Consider the following 13,130-nt stretch of genomic DNA (forward strand, 5'->3'; position numbering starts at 1 on the left):
ATCCTGTCTCCTCCTTGCTCTTCCCACTGCTGTCCTTCAGAAACGGACACGTACAGGGAGGGGGAGGGGGACACGCAGTAGCTCGACCTCAGGAATGCGTTCTAGAAGGGGCAGCACTGACCGGCGGGGGCAATGAGCTGCCCCTGGAGGACTCTGGGTAGACTTTCCGTTAGCAGGGACGGTTGGAGGTGATGCAGGGGCCGGGGAGGACCTGTTAATATATAATCCACCAGGACTGGGGAGTTCCCTAGGCTCCACCCGCAGGCCTGCAAGTCCGGGGAAAGGGTGCAGTTGGTGTGAGCAGTGTGAGTGCCTACAACTCCGTCTTTCCTTATTTATAAGGAAACTAGAGGCCCGATGCACGAATTCGTGCACAGGTGGGGTCCCTCTGGGTGGCCTGCAGGGATCAGGCCGATACCCGCAGTCCAACGCTGCCTGCAGCTCCTTCCTGCCGCTCCTGCTCATCCAGGCCCCACTGTGCCTGCTGCAGGCTCGCGCCCAATCAGTTCCGATCGGGAGAGGCTTACGCTGCTGCGTCTGGCGCCCTCCCAAGGGGAGTGGCCTGCGGGATCGGGCTGAAACCGGCTCTCAGACATCCCCCGAGGGGTCCTGGATTGCGAGAGGGCACAGGCCAGGCTGAGGGACCCCACTAGTGTGTGATTGGGCCAGGGAGGGACAGCAGGAGGGCCCCGGGTCATGTCCAGCCCATCTCACTCAGTCCCGATAGCCGGACCCCAGCAGCAAAAACTAACCTACTGGTCGGAGCGTCTGCCCCCTGGTGGTCAGTGCACATCAGAGCTACTGGTCGACTGTCTGCCCCCTGGTGGTCAGTGCACGTCATAGCGAGCAGTTGAGCAGCCTTAGCATATCATTAACATATTACGCTTTGACTGGCTGTTCGGTTGCTCTGCCATTTGGTCTATTTGCATATTACCCTTTTATGATATAAGAAGATGCCTACCTCATTCTCTTCAAATGCCTGCAACCTTGCTTCTTGGAAACACAGAAGAGCTGTGTTACGGTGGCGTGCGCCTGGTCTACGGATGCAGGACACAGAGTGCACCTTTGGTGCCTAAACATCTGGCAAAGTACGAGACTGGGTAACAGAAGTTCTAGCAGCAAAGACAGTAGCCCCCCCACTCCTGCGAGCCCGGGACCCCGTTCCTTGCCACCCCAACAGAAGACGGATTTTGTAGGTTATGGTGTCACACTGGGAGGGGGATAAAGCTGTGCTGGGGGTTCTTTGCAAGCACTTAAATCTTAGCCCCAATATCCGCCTCTGAGGCAGGTTTGAGGCGCTGCATCACACAACGGTCCTCTTAGCTGCGCTTGCCCTCAGCTCTGCAACTGCTCAGTAATTAAATCGCCCAAGCAGCCGCTGGCCAGGGAACAGCACGTGTAAAGGCCCAGCAGCAGCGAAGGCAAAGGGGGGCGGGAAAATGGGAGATGTTCGGAGTGGCTGGAAGTGGGGGAGCAGAGAGATGTCAAACTAGAAAAATAAGCAGGACCCAACCGGAAAAGCCTGGTGAAGGCGTGTTTACTTCCACCGAAGGCCAGCAGGAAGTCACTGAAAGGCTTCCCCAGGGGAGGGCGGGGTCGGCTGTGTGCGTTAGAAATCTTGTCTCCATTACGGAGCAGATAATGGATGGAGAGGAAGGAGAGGAGGCAAGACCTGGGAAGGAAGGGCACTTAGGAGGCTGCAGCCATAGCCCGACAAGAGAAGCTGGCGGCTGACGGCAGTAGCAGCAGTGGGGGTGGGCAGGAGTGGACGGGTTCAGTAAATAATCGCGAGATGAAATCAACACGACTGTCCTGGCCGGTCTGGCTCAGTGGGTAGAGCGTCGGCCTGCGGACTGAAGGGTCCCGGGTTTGATCCCGGTCAAGGGCACGTGCCCGGGTTGTGGGCTCGATCCCCAATAGGGGGCATGCAAAGGGCAGCTGATCAATGATTCTCTCTCATCATTGATGTTTCTGTCTCTCTCTCCCTCTCCATTACTCTCTGAAATAAATAAAAATATACTTTAAAAAATAATAACATAAAATAAAATCATCAGGACTTGGCAGCAGACCACACGGGGGGGGGGGGGGGGGGGGGGGCATGAGAGAGAGGAGTTGGTGATGATCTCCAGGTTTCTGGCCCGGTCAGCTGGGTGGCGGTGCTACCACGCACTAAGAGAGACACACGAGTAGGGTTTAGGGGGATATGATTCTGTTTGGAACACGCTGTGTCTGAGATGCCCACAGAGCACCCAGGTAGAGATGTCCAGAAGGGAACGGACAGGTCTGAACGGGAGACCTAAAAGCTTGTTAGCATGAATGAGAATGTGATCATCACTATACAGACCAGAACTGAAGCCACGGGAAATAATAAAACTATTCAGGGGAGCCCTAGCAGGTTGGGCTCAGTGGACAGAGCACTGGCCCCCGGACTGAGGGTCCCGGGTTCGATTCCGGTCAAGGACATGTACCTCAATCCTGGCTCCCTCCCCAGCCCTGGTCGGGGCTCGTGTGGGAGACAAATAATCGATGTGTCTCTCTCACATTGATGTTTCTCTCTCTGTCTCTTCCCCTCCCTTCTACTCTCTCTAAAAATCAATGGGAAAAAAATACCCTTGGGGGAGGATTAGCGACAACAAAAAATTATTCGGGGAAAATGTGTAACTCAACCTGTAAGGTTAGGGCAAGAGTTTGTTTTTTTTAATATATTTTATTGATTTTTTATGGAGAAGTAGGGAGAGGGATAGAGAGTCAGAAACATCAATCAGCTGCCTCCTGCACACTCCCTACTGGGGAGGTGCCCGCAACCCAGGTACATGCCCTTGACTGGAATTGAACCTGGGACCCTTCAGTCCGCAGGCCGATGCTCTATCCACTGAGCCACACCGGCCAGGGCAGGGCAAGAGTCTTAATACCTTACTAGCTTATTATTATAGCTGACTCTCATGGCTTACAGAGGGCACCCCAAGTCAGGCAATGTGGGTGTCGTGGGATACAAGTAGAACACAAATTTGTCCCGACAGGGAAAGCGACCCCCAAAGACCCAAACATCACCCGCAGCTCAGAGGTCTAAGCACTCATCACAGTCTCCCAGCACCTAGCATGTCAATCCTGGTACCGCGCGCTCACCTGTCGACAGGGCCTCCTCCCGAGCCTCATCCTCACCGGGCTGATGAATATTCCAGGATGTTTTGGGAAGCAAAGCAATCTCCTCGGGCGATGCCAGCCTCACCATGTCCATGTGGTTGCTCTGGAACCGGTACCGGGGGATAAAGCAGGTCTTGCCGCAGCGGAAGATGTCCTTGATGATCTCGTCGGTGTCGATTTCGTCCTGCATGCTCAGGAAGATGGAGATTCTCTGGGACTTCTGATACTCACTGTGGGCGATCACCTGCATGAGAAACGAAGGCCATGGTATTTGCCAAGATTACACTTTTAAAAATCAGTGACTCCCCTTAAGTTTCAACATTTTCTCCCATGTTCTTCAACTTCTTTCTTTTTTAAAAATATTTTTTATTGATTTTTTACAGGGAGGAAGGGAGAGGGATAGAGAGCCAGAAACATTGATGAGAGAGAAACATCGATCAGCTGCCTCCTACACACCCTCTACTGGGGATGTGCCCGCAACCCAGGTACATGCCCCTGACCGGAATCGAACCCGGGACCCTTCAGTCCGCAGGCCGGCGCTCTATACTGAGCCACACCGATCAGGGCTTCTTCAACTTCTTTATCCAAAAACAAAAGCAGAGCGCTACAGTGGGGTCCTGAACCCTAAATGTTGGCGCTTAACCCAACACTTACTTGTCTCATCTCTTCACACATCTCTGGCTCACCTACTTTTGTGGGTATGAAAACCCATTATAAAGTCACTGTGGGGCCTGGCCGGTGTGGCTCAGTGGTTGAGCATCGACCTATGAACGAGGAGGTCACAGTTGATTCCTGGTCAAGTGCACAGGCCTGGGTTGCCAGCTTGATCCCCTGTGGGGGGCCTGCAGGAGGCATCCAATCAATGATTCTCTCATCACTGATGTTTCTCTCTCTCTCTCCCTCTCCCTTCCTCTCTGAAATCAATAAAAGTATTGATTAAAAAATAATAAAAATAAGTCACCGTGGGACCCTGCTGTTCACTGAGAGAACTCCAGGCTGGATCTCCGCCGACCCATTCTTCTCGCACACTTGCCCTCGAGTCTTTGCATCATTTTAACCCCAAACCCTGGCTCCCACAACTTCTTCACCCTGTGCCTTGCCGGGTTTCGCTCCTAAATTCTCCCCGTTTATTTTTTTTTTAATACATTTTTATTGACTTCAGGGAGGAAGGGAGAGGGAAAGGGAGAGATCAAAACATCCATGATGAGAGAGAATCACTGATTGGCTGCCTCTTGCACGCCCCCTACTGGGGATCGAGCCCTCAACCCAGGCACGTGCCCCTGACCGGAATCGAACCCGGGACCTTTCAGTCCGCAGGCCGACGCTGAAGCCACTGAGCCACACCAGCGAGGGCTAAATTCTCCCCATTTAGGCCCAACCCAAACCCTAACCTTTCCTGACTTCTGTCCAGCCCTTCCACCCACGGGTAACATGTGCTTTTCACACGCATGCATTGTCAGGAGCTGATGACTGACTGCTTCCTGTGCCCTCGCCGTAGGATTCTCACCGGTCTGCCAGCTCCCAGGAGGCAGGGAACTCAGCTCTCACTTCCTTCCTGTTTCCGAAAACTCTTCTGTCCAAACGAACGTGAAAAATGTTCGCCGAGATGGGGGCGGGGGTCCCGGGAGCGGCAAAGTCCCCCTACAAGCAAGTGCCACGTTCATGAGGAGGCAGACACCGGTGGGAGAATCCCCTCCATGTTCAGTTTGTTTATTTTTAATATATTTTATTGATTTTTTTTTACAGAGAGGAAGGGAGAGGGATAGAGAGCTAGAAACATCGATGAGAGAGAAACATTGACCAGCTGCCTCCTGCACGCCCCCCAATGGGGATGTGCCCGCAACCCAGGTCCATGCCCTTGACTGGAATCGAACCCGGGACCCTTCAGTCCCCAGGCCGACGCTCTATCCACTGGGCCACACCGGCCAGGGCCTCCATATTCAGCTTAATTGTTCATCGGGCAGGAGAAGGGGGCTGAGCTCTGCTTCACGGGAAAGTTCATCTCAGGCCCTGGCCGGTGTGGCTCAGTGGATAGCGCGTCGGCCTGCGGACTGAAGGGTCCCGGGTTCGATTCCGGCCAAGGGCATGGACCTGGGTTGTGGGCACATCCCCAGTGGGGGGGCGTGCAGGAGGCAGCTGATCGATGTTTCTAACTCTCTATCCCCCCTCCCTTCCTCTCTGTAAAAAAAAAAATCAATAAAATATATACATTTTTAAAAAGTTGACCTCAGAACTTCCCCAGACTCAGAGGTAGCTCTTAGCTCCCTTTCTCTCCCTCCCTTTCCTGTTCTCCCCCGTCCTGCAAGCTGAGGAGAAAAAGACACCGCAAACGTGGCTTGTAGGGATGACTGCTAGCCAGACACGGGTTCCGAAAGGCAGGTTTTCCTGACAAAAGGGGGACACACGGAAGTTAAACCAGCAGAGCACCCCAAACCATGGCTAAGGAAGGAAATCAACTCCATCGTCTGAGAAGCCACAAAGCTTTTAGGCGGAAACGGGCAAAGCAACCGTAAATGAGAAATTCAGACCTAGGACGGCTGACTGGGGGGCTGTGGCACCCGGGAACCACCCGAGAAAGCTGCGCGTCTTTTTTGTGCTCTTAAAGGCAAATGCAGAAAACCAAGAGCTGAACACGTGGCCACGAACATCAGTTAAAATTCAGTGGGAGCTCTGGCTGGTGTGGCTCAGTGGATAGAGCGTCGGCCTGCGGACTGAAGGGTCCCGAGACCCGGATGAGCACGAGGCCCCGGGCGAGCGAGCGAGGCTCAGTGGGGACGGCCTTCGCTCAGCGGCGCCAGCACCCCGCCTGCACCCCGACTCTCCCGCCATTTCACTGAGGAGGGACCTCCTCGCCTCGTCGGGGTTCCCCACCTCGAACGCCAACCGACCGACGGAAGGCACCTCAGCGAGGGCCGCCCGGCGCCCCCCAGGGGTGTCTGTCCGCACCTGCTCCGGCCTCAGCACCTGCGTTGGCCCCACGGAGGCCATCACGTCGCCGCACCGGCCTCCGCGGGAACAGGGCGTCGCCGCTCTGCCCTCTCACCGCCATCCTCACTGCCGCCTTCCCATGGGGCCTCGCGCCTTCGAGAGACCCGTCACGCTCTGAACGACGCGAGCGTGCTGGAGGGGACGCACGCACGCGCGCACGTCGTGGGCGGGACGTAGGCACGCAGGCGCTGGCGGAAGTGCGGCGGAGGGGCGGGGAGAACGTGCGCGCGTCGGGGCCGGGGACGTGCGCGCGTGCGCGTTGGGGGGGTGACTGCGCGCTGGGGGACGCACGCGCACGGGGACCAGAGGGGAGGGAGGATGCGCGCGCCGCCAGAGGCCTGCGCCTGCGCAGATCCGCAAACCCGCGCAGATCCGCAAACCCGAGCAGCTCGGCCAGGAGGACGTCCACCCGGCCCCGTCAACCTGGCCCGCCAGCGTGGCGTCCCGGCGATCGCGCACCTTCTGGGCCAGGAGGCGGGACTGGCGCAGCCGCTCCTCGGCGCTGAGGGCCCGCAGGCGCTGCTTCAGCTCGGCCCGCAGGCTCCGCTTGGCGCCGCTCACCGCCGCCGCCGCCGCCATGTGGGGAGCACAGGCCGCCCTCTCGCCGGGTGGGTGCCGCTGGTCCGCAGGCCCGGGAGGACCTGGCGGTTTCCGGATCGCGATCGCCCCGCCCCCGCCCCGCCCCGCCCCGCGGAGCTGGAGGAGGCTCCCGGTGTCCCTCCCTGCGGGCGTTTACCTGGATCCGGGGGAAACGGCACCCCGGGGGACATCCGGTGTGGGGGCGGATCACCCCTCTCGGGGCGACGCGCGGTAACCCCAGGGCAGGGGGAGGGTTCCACGGGTCAGGACATTGAACTCCAAGTAATTGCAAGTTTAGAGAAAACGGGCTACGTTTTATGTTAATAAATAAACCAACTTGACTGAAGCTTGTGTGCAAAGCAAGCAGTCAGGAATAGCTGGGCCCGGCCAGGCATGGCTCAGGGGTTTAGCGTTGACCTTTGAACCCGGAGGTCAGGGTTCATTCCGGGTCAGGGTTCATTCCCCCTCGGGGCACCTGCCCCTGTTGCGGGCTCGATCCCCAGTAGGGGGCGTGCAGGAGGCGGCGGATTCATGATGATCTCTTATCATTGATGTTTCTCTCCCTCTCCCTTCCCCTTTGAAATCAATAACACATTTTTTTTTTTAAAGAAAAGAACAGCCAAAAACACACTGAAAGCTGAAGATCGTAGGGCAGGGGTGGGCAACCCCTGGCACACGTGCCAAACACGGCACGCCAGTAACTTTTGCTGGCACGCGAAACTCTCTTATAATCTTCCGTTTGCAATTATTTTCTTAATATCGACCTTTTTTATTTTTCAGATACATTCAGTGTAGGTGCATCTTAGATAAATAAATAGTTTTACATAACAAGTTATCTTAAAGCCCGTAGACATGGATGGATGAGAGAGGGGAAGAGCAATTTCTATGCCTCTGCCTTAACTCTCCCCGCCTTCCTAGGTCCGACCAGTGCTTTGGTCTCATCCACACACGCTTGTGAATCTTTGTTCTCAGCGATGAACTTTGTTAAGTCTCGTAAGAGGAGTAGCCTGACAGATGAAAGTAGTACCTCGTGCATATCTCTGAAGGTCACGAAATATAAACCTGATGCAAAATCTCCGTCATCAGCGATGCAGCCGCAAAAGTCCCACTGATACTCTCACACGGAGTCATCAAGTTTTCTGTCGGACTCTCAGTGGACATGTATCCATTAAAAAATAAATGTATTTTTCATCATCACAGGCTGTGTTTCTGTCGCTCAAATGAATTTTATTATTTCTTCAAGGTTCTTCACATGCGTCCACCTTAAGAGATATCCAGTAGGCGTAACATGTTCTCAGAAAATTAGGGTTGGCATGAAGAAGAATTTTGAGCCAGAGATTTTGCTGGTTTGGGCACGCACTCACAAAAAGGTTGCCCACCCCTGTCGTAGGGGGAACCAGCCCTTCAGACAGTGAAACATATTGTCATGGACGCGGATACACAAAGGGACAGGAGGACAGATAGAAGCACAGAAACAGACCCGAAGCTGTGTGGACCCTCTCATCTCCAATCACATGGCACGCGTGGGCTTTTTAAATAACTTTTTAACTCAAAGTAGATCACAGGCCTCCACAGAAGAGCTAACACAGAGGTATTGGAAGAAAATCCAGGCATACGTCTTCACCACCGTGACTTCCGCAGCTGTTCCTCAGTTATAGCAATGAAAACGCAAGCAACAGAAGAAAATTTATCGCCCTGGCCGGTGTTGCTCAGTGGGTAGAGCGTCGGCCTGTGGATGGAAGGGTCCCGAGTTCGATTCTGGTCAAGGGCACAGGCCCGGGTTGCGGGCTCGATCCTCAGTCGGAGGCGTGCAGGAGGCAGCCGATCCATGATTCTCTCATCATGGATGTTTCTCTCCCTCTTCCTCTCTGAAATCAATAAAAAAATATTTTTTTTTAAAGAAAATTTGTCAAAATTAAAAATGTGCACTGGGCCCTGGCCGGTTTCTCAGTGGTTAGAGCAAAGGAGTTTAGTCTTCTACCCGAGGGCCGAAGGGTCATGGGTTCGATTCATGGTCAAGGGCTGTACCTTGGATGCCAGTTGTTTCTCCTCCTCCCTCCTCCCTTCCACTCTAGAAATCAATGGAAAAAATATACTCGGGTGAGGATTAAAATAAACAACAAAAAACATGCATCAGAGGACACCATCAGTAAAATGAAGATTACCTACAGAATGGGAGCAAATATTTGCAAGTCACCCTATAGAATAAAAGACCGGCGGAACGACCGGTCGCTATGATGTGCAATGACCACCAGGGGGCAGACACTCAATGCAGGAGCTGCCCCCTGGCGGTCAGTGCGCTCCCACAGCGGGAGCACCGCTCAGCCAGAAGTCAGGCTTATGGCTGGTGAGTGCAGTGGGGGTGGTGGGACCCTCTCCTGCCTCCGAGGCAGCACTATGGCTGTCTGACTGACAACTTAGGCCTGCTCCCCGTCGGACATCCCCCGAGGGCTCCCGGACTGCAAGAGGGCGCAGGCCGGGCTGAGACCCCCATCTCCAGTGCATGAGTTTCGTGCACCGGGCCTCTAGTATATTTGATAAGGGGCTCTTGTCCAGAATAGCATATACAGTGGGGCCTTGACTTACGAGTGTCCCGACTAACGAGTTTTTTGAGCTACCAGCTGTCTCTTGGCCGATTTTTTGCATTGAGTTGATAGAGTAATTTGAGTTAACGAGCTCCTTAACGAGCTCGGTCTCGGAACGAATTAAACTCGTAAGTCAAGGCCCCATTGTATTAGTCATTACGGAAATGCAAATCAATACCACAAAGAGGTACCACTTCACACCCACTGGGATGGCTGTTATTTACACACACACACACACACACACACACACCAGAAAGGGGCTGGAGAGGATGTGGAGAAACTGGAAACCCCTCGTCCCCATGCAAGTAAAACGCTACGCGGACCTTGAAGATCGTACGCTAAGTGGGAGAAGCTAGACACCAAGGGCCGCATGTTTTACGATACAATTTATAGGAAAGTTCCGGAACAGGCAAACCCATGGACACCAAGCAGGGGAGTGGTTGCTGGGGACCAAGGAGTCTGGAGTTCGGGATTTCTTTTGGGGAAGATGAACATGTCCTAAAAGTCAACTGCGGTGCCAGTGGTACAAATGCTGAATATACTAACAGGCACTGAACTGTGCATTTTAAAAGGGTGAGGTCCAGGCGAATGGTATCTCCACCAGAGGCCCGATGCAAGAAAATTCATGCAAGAGTAGGCCTTCCTTCCCCCGGCTGCCAGCACCGGGCTTCCCTCCGGCACCCGGCACCCGGGCTGCTTCCTTCTAGCCCTGGCTTCATCAGGAAGGACATCCGGAATGACGTCCGGAAGACGTCTGGTCTAATTAGCACATTACCCTTTTATTATTATAGAGGCCCGGTGCCTGAATTCGTGCACCAGTGGGGTCCCTCAGCCTGGCCTGTGGGGTCGGGCCGAAACGGGCTCTCCGGCATTCCCCAGGGGGGTCCTGGATTGCAAGAGGGCACAGGCCAGACCGAGGGACCCCACCGGTGCACGATTGGGGTCGGGGAGGGACACTGGAGGCTGGCCAGCCAGGGAAGGACCACGGGAGGGCTCCAGGGCGTGTCCAGCCCATCTCGCTCAGTCCTGATCAGCCCCGGACCCCAGCAGCAAGCTAACCTACCGGTCACAGCATCTGCCCCTTGGTGATCAATGCACATCATAGCGACTGGTCAATCGGTCAACTGTCTGCCCCCTGGTGGTCAGTGCATGTCATAGGGAGCAGTTGAGCGGCCTTAGCATATCATTAGCCTATTAGGCTTTGATTGGTTGAATGGACGACCAGACACTCAGGATATTAGGCTTTTATTATATAGGATAAGATTAAAAGAGAGGCATAAAAGAAAGTATGTTTCTACTCATTTGGGGGGAGGGGGGGGATGCAGCACATGTAAAGCAGAACTTGACTGAGTTCGGGTGCCTGTCTGGGAATGAGCAAGAAAAGGATGGAGAGAATGGGAAACGGTCGTGCAACCGGGCATACAACCGGGGTGTGTGTGGGGCGGGGGAAGGGAGGGGAGGGGAGGGACCCAAAATGCAATCCAAGCAGGGACAAAACGAACTGTATTGCAAATGATTAACATAACCACAACTAAATGGGTGGAGAGCTTAAGTAACTTTGGACTAAGTATTTTGACGAAATGCCATAAGGCTAAAGACAAAAATAACTTTATACAAATACTAGAGGCTCAGTGCACAAAATTCATGCACGACGTGGGGAGGGGGGAGGTCCCTCAGCCCAGCCTGCACCCTCTCCAATCCGGGACCCCTGCCTGCCTGATCACCCCTAACCTCTTCTGCCTGCTGGCCTGATCCCTCTAACTGCTCCCCCCTGCCGGCCTGATCGCCCCCTAACTGCTCTCCCCTGCCGGCCTGACCACCCCTAACTGCCTCTGCCTCAGCCCCTGCGACTGTGGCTTTGTCCAGAAGATGTCCAGTCAAATTAACATATTACCCTTTTAATAGTATAGATAGGGTGTCCCCCCAAAAATGTATACACACTTTGAATGATGATAAAGTCAGCATTTATTTTATTTTTTTAAATAATAAATTTTTATTGATTTTAGAGAGAGAGGGATAGAGACATAGAAACATCAACGCGAGACAAATATTATTGATCCGCTGCCGCCTGCACGCCCAACCACTGGGGATGGAGCCCGCAACCCGGGCCTGTGCCCGGACCAGGAATCGAACCAGTGACCTCCTGGTTCATAGGTCGACGCTCAACCACTGAGCCACACCGGCCAGGCAAAGTCAGCATTTATTAACATATAGTTCATTTTTGAAATTTCAAAGAATCTTCAGAAATGAATAATTTCTCAGTCAGTGCCTGTTTTCAAATTGATGACCGTTCTGGTCCAGGCACCGCTCTTAACACAAAGCAATGGAAACGCAAACATCAAGAATCATTTCATTGGTGTTTGTGGGCCTTCAATTTGACAACTGTTGCCTGTTTTGTACCATAAACTGTAATATATATATATATATATAATTTTGTTGTTACTGATTTCAGGGAGGAAGGAGAGGGAGATAGAGAATCATCCATGATGAGAGAGAATCACGGACCGGCTGCCTCCTGCACGCCCCCCACTGGGGATGGAGCCCGCAACCCGGGCCTGTGCCCTTTACGGGGAATCGAACCGTGACCTCCTGGTTCCTAGGTCGACGCTCAACCCCTGGGCGACTCAGGCTGGGCCGTAAGCTTTATCTTTTCTGTATCCCCCAAAAAAAGTCCAGTGGCTAGATTTTCTTTGTTCGAAGCTGTCTGGCTTCACCCGTTATTTCAAATCAGCTAAACCTGAAAAGGAGTGAAAATGGAGTCATCGGCTGTTAAAGTGTGTATACCCTTCCTTGGGGACACCCTGCATTGCACTCTATTCGTACCTTTGTTTTTCAGAGGGTTGTAAATTAGCAGTCGACAAACTGCTTTATCTATATTCGAGAATCGAAAAAGTAAGTACATATATGGTGGCTAATGAGAGTCAGGTTTCTCCCTTTTGGAAAAAAAAAAAAAAAACAGTGACAAATAAGGAAAGAGGAAGTTTGGAGTGAGCCCTGTGGTGCTGTACGAGAATTAAAAGTATCATCGTAGCCCTAGCCAGTGTTGCTCAGTGGTTAGAGCATCGGCCTGCGGCCTGAAGGGTCCCGGGTTCGATTCCGGCCAAGGGCACGTACCTTGGTTGCAGGTACATCCCCAGTGGGGAGTGTGCAGGAGGCGGCTGATCGATATTTCTCTCTCATCGATGTTTCTAACTCTCTATCCCTCTCCCTTCCTCTCTGTAAGAAATCAATAAAATATATATTTTTTAAAAAGAGTATCAGCGTGCCGAAACCGGTTTGGCTCAGTGGATAGAGCGTCGGCCTGCGGTCTGAAGGGTCCCAGGTTCGATTCCTGCCAAGGGCATGTACCTGGGTTGCGGCACATCCCCAGTGGGGAGTGTGCAGGAGGCAGCTGATCGATGTTTCTCTCTCATCGACGTTTCTAACTCTCTATCCCTCTCCCTTCCTCTCTGTAAGAAATCAATAAAATATATTAAAAAAAAAAAAAGAGTATCAGTCTAGCCCTAGCCAGTGTACTCAATGGATAGAGCGTCAGCCTGCAGACTGAAGGGTCGGGGTTCGATTCCCATCAAGGGCACGTACCTCAGTTGCAGGCTCCTTCCTGGGCTCTGGTCGGGGCTCGTATTCGAGGCAACCCATCGACGTGTCTCTCTCACATCGATGTCTCTCTGTCCCTCCCCCGCCCCTTCCACTCTCCCTAAATAGCAATGGAAAAACATCCCCGGGGTGAAGAGTTAGCAACAACAAAGCGTCCGTGTAAACTCGCGGCTTTACAGATACACCTCCAGATGGATCGATACAGAAATGTGAGTCGATCAAGTGAGAGTGAAGAAG

At 53.4% G+C, this 13,130-nt stretch overlaps 1 protein-coding gene across 5 annotated transcripts in view; it reads right to left on the reverse strand.

The window, feature by feature from the left end:
• MTHFS (methenyltetrahydrofolate synthetase) overlaps nucleotides 1-13,130 on the reverse strand; it is a 50,931-nt gene that overhangs the window by 18,078 nt on the left and 19,723 nt on the right. The window contains exons 1-3 of one of the 5 annotated variants that reach the window (XM_070400487.1): nucleotides 6,091-6,273; nucleotides 4,652-4,785; nucleotides 3,127-3,388 (exon numbers count right to left, since the gene is read on the reverse strand). In XM_070400487.1, coding sequence (XP_070256588.1) covers nucleotides 3,127-3,334 — 208 coding nt within the window. In that variant the 5' untranslated portion in view covers nucleotides 3,335-3,388; nucleotides 4,652-4,785; nucleotides 6,091-6,273. Of the gene's footprint in view, nucleotides 1-3,126; nucleotides 3,389-4,651; nucleotides 4,786-6,090; nucleotides 6,274-6,591; nucleotides 6,790-6,868; nucleotides 6,892-13,130 lie in introns of those variants that run through there. The other 4 variants (XM_070400485.1, XM_070400489.1, XM_070400486.1 and 1 more) reach the window with 4 other exon arrangements.

Source organism: Myotis yumanensis, unplaced genomic scaffold (assembly GCF_028538775.1).
Source record: "Myotis yumanensis isolate MYYU_CA2020_CCGP unplaced genomic scaffold, mMyoYum1.0.hap1 SCAF_20, whole genome shotgun sequence".
In the NCBI taxonomy this organism is placed as follows: Eukaryota; Metazoa; Chordata; class Mammalia; order Chiroptera; family Vespertilionidae; genus Myotis; species Myotis yumanensis.